We start from the raw sequence: 18,630 nt of genomic DNA on the forward strand, positions 1-18,630 counted from the left end.
GTTAAAAACATGGAGACCTGGGCTCCTCAACTCCGCCACTCAGCAACTGTGTGCCTCCTGATTAAACATGATAACACATCTTTTAAATTTCTTCATCATAAAAGGAAGTGACTTTACTATAATATCTGGTTCCTGTAAGTTAAGTTCTAAGATATTTTTCTTCTGCTTCCTGCTTGATGAATGCTTCTTCATTCTTTTCTCAGACTTAATCTCAAGTGTGTCCACCTATGTGAAGTTTTCGTGGAACCCTGGCGTTTTCCTCAAAACAAAACAAAACAGACCATTAGAATTTCCTCTTTGTACTCATAGCTTCTTGGTAGTAACAGCTCTATTAGAGCAGGGATAGTGTTATATTGTTTCTGTTTCTATGTCTGGCCACCTCACAGGTCCTCCTTGGAGGGCAGGGACTTTCTCTTATTTATCTTTTTCTCCTTAGTGCCTGGCACAGGTACAACTCAACAAATGCTTGTTGAGTGAATACTCAGCAACTATATTCGACCTATTCGAGTAGAAAGAGTAGCATTGTTAGTCTCCTGTGACCACTAATCTTTATGTTCTGTGGATACTTAGACTTTTTTTTTATTCAGTGTTCAACTAATTGAGCTTGTTAATTTATTCAGTGTTACAAATATGTGGCATAATCTTGGTGTAATCTCTGCTTTATAGAGGGCTTTAGGCAGTTTTCATGCAGGACAGAACAAGAGCATATATGTTAGAGCTCATGATCCAGAAACATTTTATGTGGGTGGAGTATTTCATTTGCATATTTTAGTAATGAAGTCTTGTTATTATTACAAGCTAAAACAAGAGTGTGGAGTGAGTTGCATTTGGCAGATAATCCAGGACCCGTGCACTATAGCTTTATATTTATGTCTATATTTATATTTAATGTTGGGGTTCATTAATCAATGAGTTAGACCTCCAGGGCATCAGCCTCTGTCTGCCAAGGGCATCTTAAAATAGCTGCTGGTTTGTCTATTGTACATGTCAGAATGAATTACTTATTTCTGTTACAAGGCATATCCTGTTGGGGGGACTGAAGAGTATATGAAATAATGTTCTACATTCTCCAGTTATTGACTTAAAAACTGGAGAATGCATTTTTAGGATTTCAAAAGAATATTTAATTTGTTAAATGTTTTTATATAACAGCATAATCTAACTTGCTGCCTCTTTAAAAAAAAACATTTCTTTCATTTTGTAAACAATTTCTACTTACATCAGTAACTTAAATTTTTTGTTGTTGTTAAATCTACTTAGTATTCTGCTTCCTATTACATTTTATTGCATATATGTACTTTTTTAAACCTACTACTATGTTGAACTGTGACAATATATTTTGCCTTATTTTCTTTAAACCACACTTCTTCCTTGTGCTTAACTTCTTTCTCCTTTAAATGTGATAATGAAATTCTCCAAAGCCTCAAAATGTGAATTTCCAATTCTGATTTTTTGATATACCAATGTGTGGAAATAGATGACAATAGAGACAAAATTGGTTTACTAGTTTAGTGTGTGATAGTCTGGTTAGTTTTGGAAAATTCTGTTGAACATTTTAGCAGTCACTCTGCTTTTGGTGAGGGCTCAGACCAGGATTTCCAAGTGTCTATTGAACATTTTACCTTGGATTTCTCCTTACAGATACCTTGTGTGCATGTCTAAATCTAAATTCCTCTTCACCTAAACCACTTTCACTCTCAGACTTAAAATTTCATGTTTACCTTTGACTTCCTTTTTCTTCCTTACCTCTTGTTTCCAGGTGATAGTCAAGCTTGATAGAATCCTGTGCTCTCCTTTGTCTCTGTCCCTCTCATTCCCATGTCATTATGGGTTCATGCCTCCACCAGTGCAGTCTTCTCCTGACTGGTTTGCCTTTCTGTAGTCTGTTCTTTAGATACATGTTTTTCTAAAAACACTAATTTGACGGGCATAATTTCTTGTTCAGAAACCTGAAAGACTCTCTGTTGCCTTCTCAATTAATCACAGTCGATTTATCGGTCAGAATAAAAAACTGGTTGATTGGCCACAGTTCCTAGTGGGAAACCTGATGAAGCTAGTGCTTTCCTACCCAAGGTATTCTGTTAAGTACAGTAGTAGATATATCACTGATAAGACTAGATAATTTGGACCAACCTTCCTACCGAGAACAATGTAAAAAATGGACCAGGGAGCTAATAAAGTAAAGAATTATAGGACTAAGGTCTGGGAGAAGGAGGAAACCCAGAGAAGGGAGACTAGCATTTAAGCCATTTCTCTACTGTGGGCACGTATTTATTCTGGAAGAGGAAGCCAATAGACTGAGAAATTTAATAGAGCTTTGATAGACTTATTAGAGATAGGGTATCCCAAACCTGAAGGATCACCTCCCAGGAGGAGGAAGAATAACAAGTTATAGACCAGTTTATTGTAGCTGGCGCCTGATTTCTGACTGGATTAAGATGGTCCAGATTTCCCAGTGCCTCTTTGTGCTTGCTAGAAAGATTACATTATTCTAGGCATCAGATTGTTTCCATGATTTTTCATAAACAGTGTCTGGCACTCAGAGGTATGAGTCACACTAGGAGATGAGATGCTCATAAAACCAAGAGAAATGGTGAAATACATTTTGAGACAAGAACTGAGAGAATCTATTGTTAGTTGTCTCTTACTTTAAAGAAATAATGAAGAGTGTTCTTCAGATAGGAAGAAAATGTTCCTAGATGAAAACTTGGAGAATTGGATAGGAATGAAGAATAGCAGAGAAGATAAATATGTAAGTATAGAATAATAATGGTAATAGCTTATTGGGCATAAATATATATAATTAAAACACATGACAATTGCATGTAAGGTGAAAGGGAGTAAATGGATCAAAAACGTTCTAAGGCCCTCACATTAGGAGAGGTAGAAGTCCTAATTTATTTTAGACTATCAGATAAGGATGCAAGCAGTCTGTAATCCTATGGTAACTACTAAAAGAATAGTAAAAGAAAGTGAAATTAACAGGATAATCGAGAAAATGGAATAATTTAGATATAATTGAAGAAGTCAAGAAAGGATAGAAAAAAGTATAAAGAACACATGCAACGAATAGAAAGCAAGTAGAAAGATAATAAATTTAAACTTGAGTGTGCAAGTTATTATATGAAATGTCAAAGACTAAATGCTGCATTAAAAAAGTAAACAGTTATCAGACAGAATGAAATTCTGTAACCTTACTAAATGCTGCTAGCAAGAGGTACATCTAAAATATAAGGAGACAGAAAGATTGCAAGTAAATGATGAGAAAAGTTACAAACAACCTGAAAGAAAGATGATATAGTTGTACTGCTATCATAAAAAGTAGGTTCAGAGCAAGAGGTATTATTAGATATCAAGAGAACTTTTTATTATGAGGAAAGTTTCAGTTACTAGGAAGATAATTCTAAATTTGTATGCACCTGATAACAGTCACAAAAATTAACAGACTCAAAAGGAGAAACAGGACAAATCCACAATTACAGTGAGAAATTAGCTCATTAGTGGCTCTAGTATTTATCTCAAGAAATTAGGAAAAGAATAACAATTTAAACCCCCCAAAAAGAATTAAGTCACAATCTCTGCTAGTAAGCCATTAGAATAATAAATATTCAGGAAACTTATACAAAGCAGAATAGTAAGGAAAGTGTCATGTCAGACAAAAGGTGAATGATCACAGCCTGACAGAGAAATAAAGAGGAAGGCGACGTTAAAACTATGTCGTGAAGAATGGGTAGATACTAAGAGAACTTTATAAGCAAAGGCAGTTCTTTGGAGAGGTTTGGGTAACAAGGAGTGGTCCTTTAAGGATGGATTGTAAGGTATGTATGTGAGGGATACTAGGAGGAGATAAGGCTGAAAAACGCAGATTGGACCCAAATTGTAGAAGCCCTTACATGCCAGGATTGGTAAGAGAATGCAGGATGGATTGGAGTAGGAAGGAATGAGGTGTAGGGAAATGGTGATTGCAGCAGGCTAGTGAGTAAGAAGCCCACAGTCCCTCCCCATCTGCAATTCCAAAATCAAAAAAAAACTTTGGAAATGGTATTGTTTTTCCCCATAAATTTGTTACCATAACTCAAAAATCGATCTAAACTTACGTGAGGAACTTTGTGGGAGCATTTATATATTTTCTCACAGAAATATCAGTGTATCGATATTCCGAATCTCTATGTTTTTTTTGTTTTTTGCTTTTTGTTTTTTAAACATAATGTATGGTGTATATACTATAATACCTTCTAAATCTGAAAGGTTTTGACTTACGGCACACGTCTGGCTCCAGGAATCTTGGATAAGAAATCGTGGACCTGATGGTAATAAAAAAGAAGTATCTGGGATACATTGCAGAGGCCAAAGAGACCGTAGAGATGAGAGAGTCACTAGCTGAAAGAGAGAGAGAGAGGTAGGGTGAGAGGATTCAAAGATGATTTTGGTTTCTTTCGGTAGACATGTTAGAAGTCGATAGAGGGAGTGAGAGATAGGGAAGGAGAATGATAGTGGTTTTAGAATGTTCAGTTCGAAAACATTTGGTGTCTATATGCTAGCCCACGTGCTAGATGCTCAGAGTACAGACCTAAGTAAGATATAAGTTTATACTGTTGAGGGGAAAGGTGTAATGATCATTTTAATATACTGGGATAGAGTAACAGGATAGAGATATGAAATGAGTCACAAGTCAATAGTACCTCCTGCCAGCTCCCTGGATTAGGTCCTTGTTGGTACTTGCCTGAACAATAGGAAAAGATTTCTAGGTTATATCTTGGCCCTGCACCTTCCTCAGTCCATTTTGTTTATTTTTCTTAGACTTGTCTCCATTTTCTTAACCTTTTGACTCTCTATTTGCCTAAAGAGCAAAGACTATCCTCTTTAACAAGGATTTCAAGGTTCTTTACACTCTGAACTCAGCAAGATAGTGTAACAGTATTTTGCTTTTAAAATTTAAATGGGCTGTGTCTTCTCATCTTTGTTTATTTTCTCTTTTAGTTTCTTTTGCTGCCACTACCCTTCCCTCCCTTTCTGCAGAGGGGGCATTCTACTCGTCTGTTAGGGTTTGTTCAGCTTCCAACTTCACTATTCCTGATGGGGTTAATTGATCACTTTCTCTTTGCTTCTGTGTCACTTTGTTTGTATCACTACTGTGGTCCTTAGTTTAGCACTTTGGCATATATTTGGTTACTAGGCAGGATGGCACCTCTGCAACAGTGTGAGCTTCTGAAGGGCAAGCATCCTGACTTACTAGCATTGGTTTCTGTCGGCCTATTGTAGTCTAGCACTCAGTTAAGTACTCATTAGATACACGTGCTAGTCCTAGTGCTGTTGACTGGATATTTCCAGTCCGCTTCCTTCTGGACATACAGTAGGCATGTACTTCTCTATCCCATTGAAGTTAGAAGTGACTTACTTTGGTTTGTGAATTGTGAGTGAAAGTGAAGTGTGTACCCCTAAATCTGAAGCCTTTAAAATCCGCTGTGCGATTTCCTGTATTTCCTGCCAGGTGTTCCAGAGGGTGGTGGCTCCCTTAAGCTGGGTCTCCGAGTGAGTCTGACAAGGAGCAGACCCGCATGATGGGCATGTGACATGAGCGAGAAAGAATGTTTGCTATACGTTTTCCCGATTTTTAACATCTCTGTTTTTGTTGATATACCCAAGCTTTGTTATTTTAAGTCACTGAGATTTGGGGGATTGTTGTTTGACTGACGGAGCAATTTTTTGAATTGACAATATTTAGAATATCCCGTTTTGCCCCAGTACCATTTAGATAATTGAATTTGATGGATATAAATAATACCCTTTACTCTTAAAACTGTCTTAAGTGATACTTCCACATTTTGATTATTTTCGTGTGCATTTGAATCCAGAATCCACTAGAACAGTTGTGACACATTTTCTCCTGATGTTATGTTGATAAATTCATTGTATATGTCAATGCACTTTATCAAATAGGAGTATATTTCCACTTTTACCAAATAAAAATATTCTGATGTTTTGACCTAGTAGCTTTATAGTCAGGAACCCACTAGCAAGTGTGCTCCTTGCAACAGTTTATTAGGAGTTTGGGACTTACACTGTACATCATCCCCAGGAAACAGTGTTTAAACGGAGATTTGGTTCCCAGGCCAGGGCAGTAACATGAAGGTGTTAGGAATAGCACCAGGGATGTTCACCTGGATTCAGGGCCCCGAGAAGGGGCGACCACCAAGACTAGTGGAAAAGGAAGTAGTTTAAATGAGTATTTGTCAACTATTTTAATTAAAAGGAAGTTAACTAATTACATGTGAACTGTTAATTTTAATAAAATTAGAGTTGTTTTGACGTCTTTTAAACTAAATACATCTTGATTGAGTTAAGTATAATTTGACTCTCAAACTAATTAATAATGGAAATTAATAGAAGATAAACCATAATCAGTCCACATTACTTAACTTCGATTCACTCTTCACGGACACCAGATTACGTATAAAAGCTTTACTGCCAAACTGCCAACAAATGGAGCCATGTTCTCTTGGAATTTAAAATTAGAGCAAGGGTTGCTTTGCTGTTTGCGTTTTGTCCGGTGGGTGGCAGCATAACTCTGCTCGTCTTTGAAATTTTATACTTTTTGAAGGCATAATTTCTATACCTGTTGAACAACAACCTGTGTTTAAAAATAACAAACAAACTTTCATTCCCCCAGATATTTATGTTTACTCCTTGCTAGAGTGAGGAAGATTTTAGATAATAAAAAAATTGCCTGTTATCCTTTCTGCATAGATTTCAAGTAATAGTGCCAATTGCTAAGAAGTTCTTCACATGCATATTCTACTGCATTTTTTTCTGGATAAGTTATTTGGAGATGCATATGTTAATCCAAACTAGACCTTAAAGCAGTTGTTATAGCAAAGTTCTTCTTGTCTCAGGGAATTTGCGAGTGAGGCACTGTAAGTTCCATTCAGACCATAGTTCTCACAAGACAGTAATGTCATCCTTTAATGGCAGGGATCGTGTGTTTTTCTCCTGTGCCCTCATTGAGCTTAACATAAGCCAGACCCCAAAGAGAGATCTGGTAAAAGTACTTACTAGTTGATAGAAAGCATGTGCTTGCTTCACAGCTTAGATTACTGGTACCACCTACTTGTCAGAACAGCGTCCTGAACTCGGACGCTGTTTAAATAAAGAACAGTTACTTAGAGTTGTTTATTATCACAGTGTACAGAGTACAGTTATGAGCTGTACTCTCTTTAATCTTTTTTGTTTTGAAACAGTTACATACTTATATTAGAAAAGATACGGAAAAATAGTATATTTTAAAATGTAAGTAAATAGGAATAACCTGGTAGTTTTTGCTAAGTGTTAGGAGATGAAGTGTATAGGAAAGTGAGAAGTCATCCTAGTCCATCTGACTTTTGGATATTTTTTCTACTATGTAATCCTTGGACCTTTTGTTGACTGCTGTGTGTCAGCTAGTCAGCTTAGAAGTTAGGATTAGAACCTAGATTCATCTTGCGATGTGGATGAGCTAAAGGAATCCACAATCACAGAGGCTGGACTTTAATTCAGTTTACCGTTCAAGCTTTTTGGAAAATGAGGAAAGAAATCAAGAAGAAATTCCATACCACAGTAGTAGCAATAATAGTAGCAGTTCCTTGAGACCTATGAGAGAGATATCTTTTAGACTCACTTTGGCTTCTCTCCTGTTACTTTTAATAGAAAATCATTCCTTACCATTTAAATCAGGATCATCTAAGATGTATATTATAGAGTAAGGGTCCTGAGGTTCATTTACCTTCTATATAACTTACTTTTATTTATATCTATATATATATGTGTATGTGTGTGTATATATATATATACACACACATACACATATATATATATTCTGTTATGGAAACAGTCTGCACAGCAAGAATGGGAATGAGAATACAGTATGAGATGTATTTGTGTTTTGGGGAGGGAAGTCCATTTTTATGTAGCATCTTTGTCAGCCTCAGGCGTAATGGATATTGCTTCTGGATCCTTGACATATCTGTCTAATGGCAGCATGGTATTGCTCTGGAAAGTCTTGAGATAAGCTAGTTAGACCAAAAGCATGTTTTTGTTTTTGCTAAAATTAGTCAGGTAGAGGCAGATTTTTTAAAAGGAATTTCTAGTTTGATTTAGAAAATAATACTAAAGATCTTTGTGAGAACATCCAGGTCCACTTACATGGTCTCTCCAATGCCAGTCATACTTGGTAATACAGGACTACATGTTAAAAGTTTTAAATTAAAAGAAGGAACTACTTGAGAATTTTTAGCTTTTCCATTTGACTTAAAAAAATACTTTCCATTTGTTTGCTAAAATTCCCCATCTTTTTGTGCATGGTCTACCTTTTCTTCTAGGTCATCACATATGTTAACCATAGTTATTTTAAAGTATCTGTATGACATTTACAATTCGTGGACATCTTTGCATCTGGGCCTGTTGACTCTAAATCTTGACCATGGATTGTATTGTCTTGATTTTTGTGTGTGTGTGTTTATTGTCTGTTGAACGCTGAACATTGCTCGTGTATGGAAACACCGGTAGCGTGACGTAAAGAATACTTATGCCTGGAGACGGGCATGCTTCTCTTCTGTCAGGCAGTTAGCATGAAGAGGTGACTTGGTTCTGTTGAGTTTGGTTCGAGTTTTACTGTTCCTGCAAGCGTTGTCATTACTACAGGCCCTAGTAGTAGACTGTGGCCACCCTGTCTTTAGCGTGAATCAGGACTTTTTTCCGTGCTCCTGCTCTGCCCTCAGCTCTCAGAAGGCCGTGCCTCACTGAGGGGGCCTCTTTTTGTACTGTTGCCCCTTCCCTAACAGTGAGCGGATGGCTGTTTGCCACTTGGTGCAAGGCTTGGGAGGCAAAGGGCAGATTTTCAGTTTTTGGTTTGGTTTGCCTCTCTCCTTCCTGCCTCAGTCACAGGTAGTCCCTGTGAGTCTGAGCCCTCGGAGGAGGGGCTTTCTCAGTGTTCTCACCCCCCGCCCCCCTCCGCCGTCAGCTGCATCATCAGTTCTTCCGTTGCAGCATGAAAGCAGCCATAGACGATTCGTAAATGAATGGGCATGACTGTGTTCCAGTAAAGCCTTCTTTGGAAAAACACGTGGTGGACCAGATTTGGCCTGCAGCTCCGGACCTTTGCCCCGGTTGAGACCTCAGGAGGGTTTCCTGCTCTCACCCCTGTTTGTCCTCTTGTCCCCTGCATCCTGTAGCCTTGAGTCTAGTTTAAAAGAAAGGCCTTGGGAGCGAGCACGCCTCCTGCACTTCCCTCAGCAGCAGTGTATTCTTGCTCTGTAATAGTGCCGAAACCTGGGCCTGAGTGGATTTTCTCCCCGCTCCCCAGCAGTAGCTGACCTTAGCTGGTGACGGGAGGGCTGGAGGACAACCTGTCCTTCCTCCAGCTGTGGACAGTTTTTGCCTTTGGTCAGAGAAGGGTCACCAGGTTGCAGGTGGCTTTTGATTTGCATCTGAGGAGGGCGCAGGGCACACTCAGTTTCGTTCGCGTCTTCCATTGGCAGCCGATCGCCACCTTTTCACTACTGGCGCCTGGAGTGGGCACGGGCTTCTTCAGACACGGCCGCCCCATCCTCACACATCTGTGCCGCGGAGGCCGGCTCTCAGATCCTTTCCCTGCCTTCCCTCTTCCGCTCGGAGACCCAGTGGAAACCTGTGGACGGGAGCTGGCGTGTAGGCGGGGACTGCCTTGTGAGGGGCTCCCAGGGGTTCTGTGCTGTCAGTTCACACTTGGCCTTTAATGACTCCTTACAACTTTGTGGTTTTCTTACCAGCTTCTATGGCTGCCGTCACCAAAGGAGCAGCAGTTGGTGTGTCCTTCTTTTCCTTAGTGGAGCTTGTCACCTTTTGAAATTCATTTCACCTGGTTGGACATTGCGTATGTAAAAACAGAGAGACCTCAGGTCTCTGGTGAGCTCAAAAAATGGATTCTGTAGGTTAAGCAGACTTTTTTTTCAAAAGGGTGGGACCGATGTTCTCTCATGAATTTCTGCATTCTAAGTGGAGGTGGAACTTCAAGGTTACATTTTAATAACTTTATAATCACTGAATTTGCTAACAAACAAATTTGAAGGAAAAATTCATTTAGTCTTAACACTGATGTTAAAATGTTAGTGTATCATATTTTTATTAATTTCAGTAAAGTTGACAGCTAAATTGTTGCTACCATCCTGCAGTAACTCGTGCCATGTGGTAATTACTGCTTCAGCCTTTGAAGAGGTCTCCACTGAGGTCCCCCTGCTCAGCAGCTGCTGAGTCCGCTGTGTAACGACTCCCCTGACGTTCTCATTAAAATACACACTTCTGGGAAGTTTCTAGGTCAGGGCTTTGGCGCGTGGCAGAGGAATCCGCGTCACGTACAAGCTTTGAGGTCATTGGAGAGATGCATTCTGAGATTCACTGGGCTGTAGAAGAGCCATTGTTCCTGAAGCCGGTCTCTCTCGCCGCATGTTTAACATAAGATCGTGTTGTTGCTGAAGCCACGGAACACATTTGCACCGCTGAAGTGCTGGTCTTGATCGAAAGTATCCAGGCAAACCTGGACAGTGTAGACAGCAAAGGACAGTATAAGTATCTGTTAGAGGCACTGATGAGGTAGACCATGGTGTGTCCAGTCATTAAAATTGTGTTGTAGAGATGTTGATAATGTAGCTGAGTGATAAAAGCAGATTACATAGTAATATCATTCCATATTTGTTAAAACACAACACACACGCACGTGTACGAACAGAATAAAACGTTAATAGTAGTTACTACCAATGTTGGTAGTGCTTATTCTTCTGTACTTGCATTTCTGGTTTAAAAAATTTTTAGTGAACATGTAGTACGTCTGAAAAGATAGATGTAGAAGCCTGGTAATATTTATTAGATCCTTTCTTCCCATCCTTTCTTTCTCCCTATTTCATTTTAACATGGAAAAGTCATTTATTTAAGGACAACCAGAATGTTTTTGTGAACATAAAAGCACATATTCTTAAATTTTTTCATGTTTCATTTTAATGGGGTGGGGGTGGGCAAAAGTGCAGGAGGAGGAATATAAATATGAAATTGTGGAACTTGTTTGTATTTTACATCTGTAGTGTCCAGTTTGGTAGCCTCTAGCCATATGTAACTGTTAAAATTAAAACGAAATAAAAATTCAGTTCATTAGTTTTATTAAATACATTTCAAGTGCTCAGTAGCCACACATGGCTAGCAGCTACCATATTGGACACTGAAGATGTATAGACCATTTCCATCATCACTGAAAGTTCTTTTGGGCCCAGAACTGACCTAGATCATAGTATATTTAAGTCTGTTGGCTAGCAAAATTATTTAAATGAATCATGCCTTTCTAAAATTAACAAACATCTAATGAGAGTAACCACATTTCCTTATCCAGTTTTCATAGTTTAAGATAACGAGCTTTCGTTCTCCTCCCCTTCTGTGAAGGTTTGATAAATATCAAATCAGACCTTTCCTTTCTTGCTCTAAGGCATTTCTCTCAATTTACTTACTAAATGATAATTACCAGATTGGTCTTTAAAACTAGGTGCCAAAGTTATTTTGTTTTTATCTAATGATACATAAGGTTATCATCCAGTTCTACCTTTTTTTAACTTAAAATCTTTTCTTTAGAGCTGCTTTCTACAAAATAACATCTGTATGAAGTTTTTGGTTGCAACATTATTTGTGGTGATGAGATTAGCAACAAGTAATCAATAGGGACACTGATTAAACAGTACCTTCAAACATTGTGTAGTACTTACAAGAATAGGTTTCTTAAAGTATGGTTGGAATTCCTCTGAGGGTCCCTGAAATCCTTTCAGGGGGTCTGCAAAACAAGACTGTTTTTCTAATACTACTAAGATGTTACTTGCCCTTTTCACTTTGTTGATATTTGCTCTGCTGGAAACAATGGTGAGTGACACTGTTGGTGTCCTACCGTGAATCTTCACTTCTGCACACTCACAGTAGAAAACAAAAGCGGTAACAAGCCGCTTTCACTTGCGAGTGTCCTCGATGGGAAGCTGTGAAAATGATCAATTTCATTAAGTTGTGACTTGGAGTATACTTTTAAAAACGTTCTAAAAATATTCTTAAAAAAAATGAAATGGCAAGCTGCATACCAAAGTACAGTGATTGTTTTGGGAAAAAGCACTTGTGTGGTTATATGAGTTTTGACCTAAACTAGCTGGGTTTTTTTCCCCTCTATAGAACATTATTTTTATTTGAAAGAATGACAAACTATAGTTATTTTAGACTTCGGTATTTGACAGACGTTTTCTCAAAAATCAATGATGTAAGTCTGTCACTTCAAGGAAAGCAACTGACAGTATTTGTTGCTAATGATAAAATTTGAGTTTTGAAGTGAAGATTAGAATTATTGAAAACCTGTATCTACCACCTTGACCATGATCACTTCTCAAAACCTAAAAAGACTGCCGATGAGACAGGTGGTGATGTGAACAGATGCATTTTTTTGATATTGCCTAGTGAAATGTGTTAACATTTGGAAGATCTGCATAACTCAGCGAGTCAGTATTTTCCAAATGACCAATTTGTGATGTTATATGAAATGTGTGTGGAAGATCCATTCAAAGTGGAAGATAGGGTTGTAATTACTGGAGTACAAAGAATTCATTGATAGTTTGATTTCTTGTTGCAGCTAACCTTGAAGAAACTACCACTAGTCAAGTTTCACAGAAGACTGTTCACAATTATCTGAAAAGGCTATTAAAATACGCCTTCTTTTGCTGTCTCCGCTTCTGTAGGAGAGTAGATTTTCTTCATTTATTTCAACCAAAGCAACACATCACAGCTGGTTCAGTACAGAAGCGGATAGGAGAACCCAGCTATCTTCTAATAAGCCAGACTCTAAAGAGACTTGCAAAAATGGAGAAATAATACCTCTCTTCTTATTTATTAGTTTTTCGGAAAATAATTATTTACATTTAAAATACATAATTGCATTTTAACGTTAAAATTTATTAAAATAAAATGAGTTTATTGTCATTTTAGGATAAATTAATATTTTTAAAACCCACTTTCAATTTTTAATATGGTAAACATTAATAAGCGTAACCCACATAATAAACAGGAGCTTTTGGAATCTTCAGTTATTTTTAAGAATGTAAACTGTTTCTGAGACTAAAATGTGTGAGAGCCACTAGAATAAAACAGTCTCCAAGATACATTTTTAGAAAAATTGCACATCAGTGTGATCATATATTAGCATTTGTGCGGAAAAGGGTATAAATGGGATACTTATTATTTTATATATACATAAAATTCTTCTGGAAGGGCATAAAGGAATTGAAGTGTTGGTTATTTTAGCAATGAAACCCTTTTGAACTCATTTGAATTTTAAACCAGATGAATACATTACTCACTAAAAAAAGAAAACCAAGAAATTAAAGCACTCCTCCTATAAACTATGTTCTAAATTTCAGGGAATCTGGGTCTTTTATGAGAAGTTGGAGCAAGTTTATTGTAATGATCATTTTTCTGGCGCCTTTTTCTTTTTGAGAAGAAAATGAAGCTTGTTTGTTTTAGGGATAAATAACTTCATTTACTGTCCAAGCCAAATACATTCATGTTGAAATAATGTAAATCGAACAGGTAGCAATTTCCCCAGTGGAGCCCAAAGTATACTGAACTTGAGTTTTAAGGAGGAATAATTTGATTAGGTATTTTAAATAGTTTTTTCTCTAGGTTCCTAGAAAAGAGATTGGATTTATTTTAGAAGACTGTTATAATTTATAGTCCTGTCATTTCAAAGGTTTTGAATAAGTGCTGCTTGAAATATGGAAGTAAAAAGCTAAGTAAATGTTCTGACATTTGATTCAGTACAAAAAATACTTTTTATTACTCATAACCTTTGAGGCTTTGGGAATTCTTGAAAAGAACTAAGGAATTCAATTTTATTCTGTCTGCTATTAAATGTGTCTTTTGATCAATGTTCATACTTTTAACTTTTGGATAGATAAAGTGTCCTTTTGTGAAAATGGAAAATTATTTTAATGCAAAAACTCTTCAGATTTTTTTTCATGTAATACTTTAAAATTTTATTTCTTTGAATACTGAAATATCATTTCCAGAGTTTTTTAAAGCACTCTAGAGAAAGATATTACATGTGTTTCTGTTCATTACAGTTCAAAGTTTGTCCATGATGTGGAACCATTTTCACAAGTTTCTTTAGTTAATAAGAAATCCCTTTAAAAATGTTAATGGGTTTTTATGAAGCTTTAGACAGACAAGTAGTTAATTCAGAAAAGAATTCACTTGTTGCATATACATCTATAGTATTTGACATTTTTCAAGGATTTACACATTATTTTCTGTAATTCTAAGCATGTCTTAGAAATAGCACAGTCAGTATTTTTGCTGTTTTATGTGTATGGAAATTGAAATTCAGAGGACTAAATGAATTGCCTAATGTCATACAACCTTGTTAAATAGTAAAATAATTTAAGATTTAAATGAGGCTAGATTCGATTTATTTATTTATAGATTTAGATTTAAGTAAGACATTATCCTTATAAGAAATGCCTTTATATATACCTACTATGTTCCACACTCTGGTCAGCACTAGTGATATAAAAAGAAGACCTAGATCTTACTCTCCAGGGACATGAAGTGTAGTGACAGAGACCACCCAGTGGGAGAAGTGATTAAGTGCAATGGTGCCCCAGGCGGAGGGCCATAAATCCTAGATGTTTGTGAGGAAGCACATAAGTCTTGAAGGATGAATGGAAGTTAACCAGGGCGAGTCTGGGTAGGGGGTGATGATAAAGACGTCCAGGTAGAAAATGCAGTCACGGAGGCCCGAGACAGCACGCTAATACTGCTGAGTAACTGCGGAGTAGTTCCGTGTGGTTGCTGTGCCTGGCTGCATGTTTGAGAACGAACAGGAGATGAAAGCAGAGAGGTAAACAGTGTGCTCTAAATTGGAAATTTGAACTTTTTTCTAGAAGTTTTAGGATGCTGAAAAAGGAATGTAAATAGATGGAAGGAATCAGATTGAGACTTAGCACTCTGGCTTATTAGCTGTAAGACATAGTCAAGTGACTGAATATTTCTGAGCCCTGGTTGGTTTCTTCATATGAAAAATGGAAATGACATGCATTCTGTATAGGCAGTTAGGAGGACTAACAAATACATGTTTAAAAAGCACCTAGTGTGCACCAAACAAATCTGTAAGTAATAATGGAAGATGAATTAGAAGTAAGGAGAGTTCACTATACATTTTCAAGCTTGTAAGTACAACTGAAAAAAAATATGAATTAAGTGTTATTTTAAAATAATATTGGACCTTTCTAAAACAGCTTAGCTGAAATGGTTTTATTATGTCACATGTTTAAATTTAATATTTAGGAATCTTTCAGTGTGGCATTTCTTTGTATTCTTGTGTAAAAGCAAGATGAAATTTCTGTATTTGATATTGTTGTCCAGTTGCCAGACTGCCTGCCACAAATGAGATGTGTAGAGTCATTTTTATTTGCTCGATGCTTGGTACCATGCCCATTCCCCCAACTCCTTGGCCCAGGAGTGGATTCTTAGGTGGAATTCAGGGAGCTGTCATTTTCTAACAGTCTAAATTTGGGCAAATTACTTGCCCTTTTGTGTGCTTATTCAATATTAGAATGGTATCTAACTAATTTAGGTTTAGAGAATAAAACGAAACGGTACATGGATTCACTTTTGTCTCAAACACAGTGTTCTAGTCAGCTTGGGCTGCCGTAACAAAATACCACAGACTGGGTGGTTCAAACAATAGAAAGTTATTTCTCACCATGCTGAGTGGAGAGCGGTTTGTAAGCTGACAGGGTCCTTGCAACCTGCGAAGGCAACCAAGGGTTACTTCGCCTCCACAAATTCCTCCTGAGAACAAGGTAGTACAAACCTAGCCACCGGCAGATAGGTAAGCTGAAGGTCATAAGAAAAATGTGGTCTAGGAGAAAGTAGAAGAAACAATGTTGCTACGAAACTGCATAAGCCAGCAATTGTATGTTCCTGTATAAAAGCAGCTTGCAAAAAATAAGCTGGGTCATTGTCCACCGTCAGGGGGCAGTGGACCTCCTGATCCCGCTTTCTCTTCTTTCTTTTCTCAATCTCCCACCGTTCCCACTCAGGTTTGTTTCTAGGGCCACGCTGGGCATGGTGGGATTTACCACTTGCTGGACTTGGCAATACTGGAGCTGGGAAGTCCAAGGTTAAGGTGCCAGCCGATTTATTTCCCAATGACAGCTCTCTTCCTGGCTTGTAGACGGCCACCCTCTTGCTGTGTGCTACATGGCCTTGATCGTGCAGGGAGAGCGTGTGAGAGCAAGCGAACGAGCTAGTTCTGTGGCGTCTGTTCTTACAAGGATGCTCATCCTGTGGGATCAGGGCTTCACTCTTATGACCTCATTAACCTTAATTACTGCCTTACTCCAAATATTGCTGCACTGGTTAGGACTTCAGCCTATGAATTTGAGGTACACATAAATTCAGTTTACAACATGCAGTAAAGTTGGAAGTGTTGTTCTCTTTTATGGCTTTATGACTTGGTGTTTGCTAACAACGAGATAAGTGCCTGGCATATATTATACTTATTTACTGTTCTCCAGAGCTGCAGATGTATGTGGTCCATTTGAGTCCCTGCTTTCTAGCCAGTAATGTTTATAATTGTTTGGCTACTGAAGTGGTTTACAACCGAGTTAAGTGTAGAACTCAGAATATTAGCATGCCTAAGGTAATTATAAAAATTCAGTAGCTATTCTAATATAATATTAGAATATACCACTTCCTTGAATTTTTTTTTTTTTTTTATCCTATTCCAGGCTCAAATATAGTTTGGTTCCTATAGGAACTGTCTATATAATTCAGTGATAATTTAAAAGTCTGTATCCTTAATCGTGAATGTACCTTTTTACTCATTAACAGAACAAGCCTTTTAATTAACATGGTAAAGTTACACAGTTAAAGACAGCTAACCAAACCTCAGTTTTATATGGCAGAATTTGGAACATGACAGATGCTTCAACTAAACTTCAGGATATATAAGTATTTAGACTTAGACTTAAGTCTATTTACATTTTTGATTGTGGTGGACAGTCTTTATACCTGGTTTTCCAGAATGATCATATTTTTGTTCTTTCTCACAGGCCAGCCCTCCAGATCTCTATATTGAAAGATTTAATATAGCTCTTGGACAATATATGGGAGCATTGCAGAGCATTGTGCCTCTTTTCATATATATGGTAAGTTAGAGCTGTTTCTTCTTTTCTAAATAGCTTGGTTTATTGGTCTAAGCATAGAGAGTGAAGCATGTTTTTCTTTTACTATATATTATGTTAGAAATGGAAATTCATCTATTTTAGTAATGTTCAATAGTGTTGATAGAGAATTATTTACCCTTTTTTTTGTTTAAAAATTTCAAGTAACATTGCTGAATAGACAGGCATTAATATCAGCAACCACCCAATTAGCATTTATTTCTGCCATGTGGAGGAATCAAAATGTGTAAGAAAGATTTCTTGTCCTCAGAAAATAGAGTTTAAGACATGTATCTAAGAACATGATTTATGATAAAAGCCAAGTACGATAATCTAAAAAAGTAGAACAATAAAATTTGCTTCCACTCTGATGCTCTTTCATTTGGAGAATTATGCCTTCTTTGAGTGTAATTTGTAGTCTGTGACTTTGTTTGTTAATCAGCCCCTCCCTCTTTTAAATATATAAAGTCACGGAATCTTAAAGCCCGTGTCCCTGTTAAACAGAAGGACCCTTAGAAATCACTGTCCCACTCTCTCCTTGTTTATTAGATTAGGGAATGGTTGATCCCGTATTCTGCAGCACAGAATTTACTGTATGTGGAATACCAGTCTTCAAAATGATTTATTCTCTGTAAGCCATACTTCACTGAAAAAAAAAAGAAAAAAAAAGAAAAAAACAAAACATAATACTGGGAGAAATTTCTGTGATCGGCACGGGACTATTATTTAAATAATTTATAGAAGATACAGTAGAAAAATATGCAGTTAAAAATAATGACATGTCTGTTATTTTAGAGAAAAATCTTCCAAAGATAGAACATTAGGTGAAAAAGCAAGATGTAGAGCGGTGTGTAATATTTTATTAGCAAGTGTTTTCTTCATTAGGGGAAAGAAAAGTGTGTCCACATATACGCAAGTAATATTTTAGAAAGAATATCTAAAAGTTTTCCCAGCGTAGAGTGGGACCTGTAGGAATGGGGCAGATGGTCTGCCGTGGGACAGTTCTTTTTATTGCATGCCTTTTTGCATGGTTTTATTTTTTGACCATGTGCATTATTTTTTATAATTTTTAAAGAGAAAAATACTGTGTTAAGAATTAAGTGAGAATCAGTGAGCAACTTAACGTTCTTTGTATTTTCCATTCTATACATCGAGTTAACATTTAAACGTGAACAAATTCAATCTTTTTGGACTTGCCAGTCATTCTAATCAGGATGCTTTTGGCTCCATGAAACAGAAAACATGACTTAAAGTGGGTTAAGTAAACAAGGGAAAGAATTATCTCCTATAAGAAAATTTCAAATATATGGCAGTCTCCAGGGTTGGTTGAATCTGTGGTTCAACGGTGTCACCAAGGATTCAGGTTCTTTTTGTGTCTTTGCCA

General features: G+C 37.1%; 1 protein-coding gene across 2 annotated transcripts in view; it reads left to right on the forward strand.

The window, feature by feature from the left end:
- The window catches only part of CACUL1 (CDK2 associated cullin domain 1), a 63,387-nt gene that overhangs the window by 23,315 nt on the left and 21,442 nt on the right, over window positions 1-18,630 (forward strand). For both annotated transcript variants that reach the window (XM_039871075.1, XM_039871074.1), the window contains exon 4: window positions 17,136-17,231. In XM_039871075.1, the coding sequence (XP_039727009.1) occupies window positions 17,136-17,231 (96 nt within the window). The remainder of the gene's footprint in view (window positions 1-17,135; window positions 17,232-18,630) is intronic.

Source organism: Pteropus medius, unplaced genomic scaffold (genome assembly GCF_902729225.1).
Source record: "Pteropus medius unplaced genomic scaffold, Ma_sr-lr_union100, whole genome shotgun sequence".
Taxonomy (NCBI): domain Eukaryota; kingdom Metazoa; phylum Chordata; class Mammalia; order Chiroptera; family Pteropodidae; genus Pteropus; species Pteropus medius.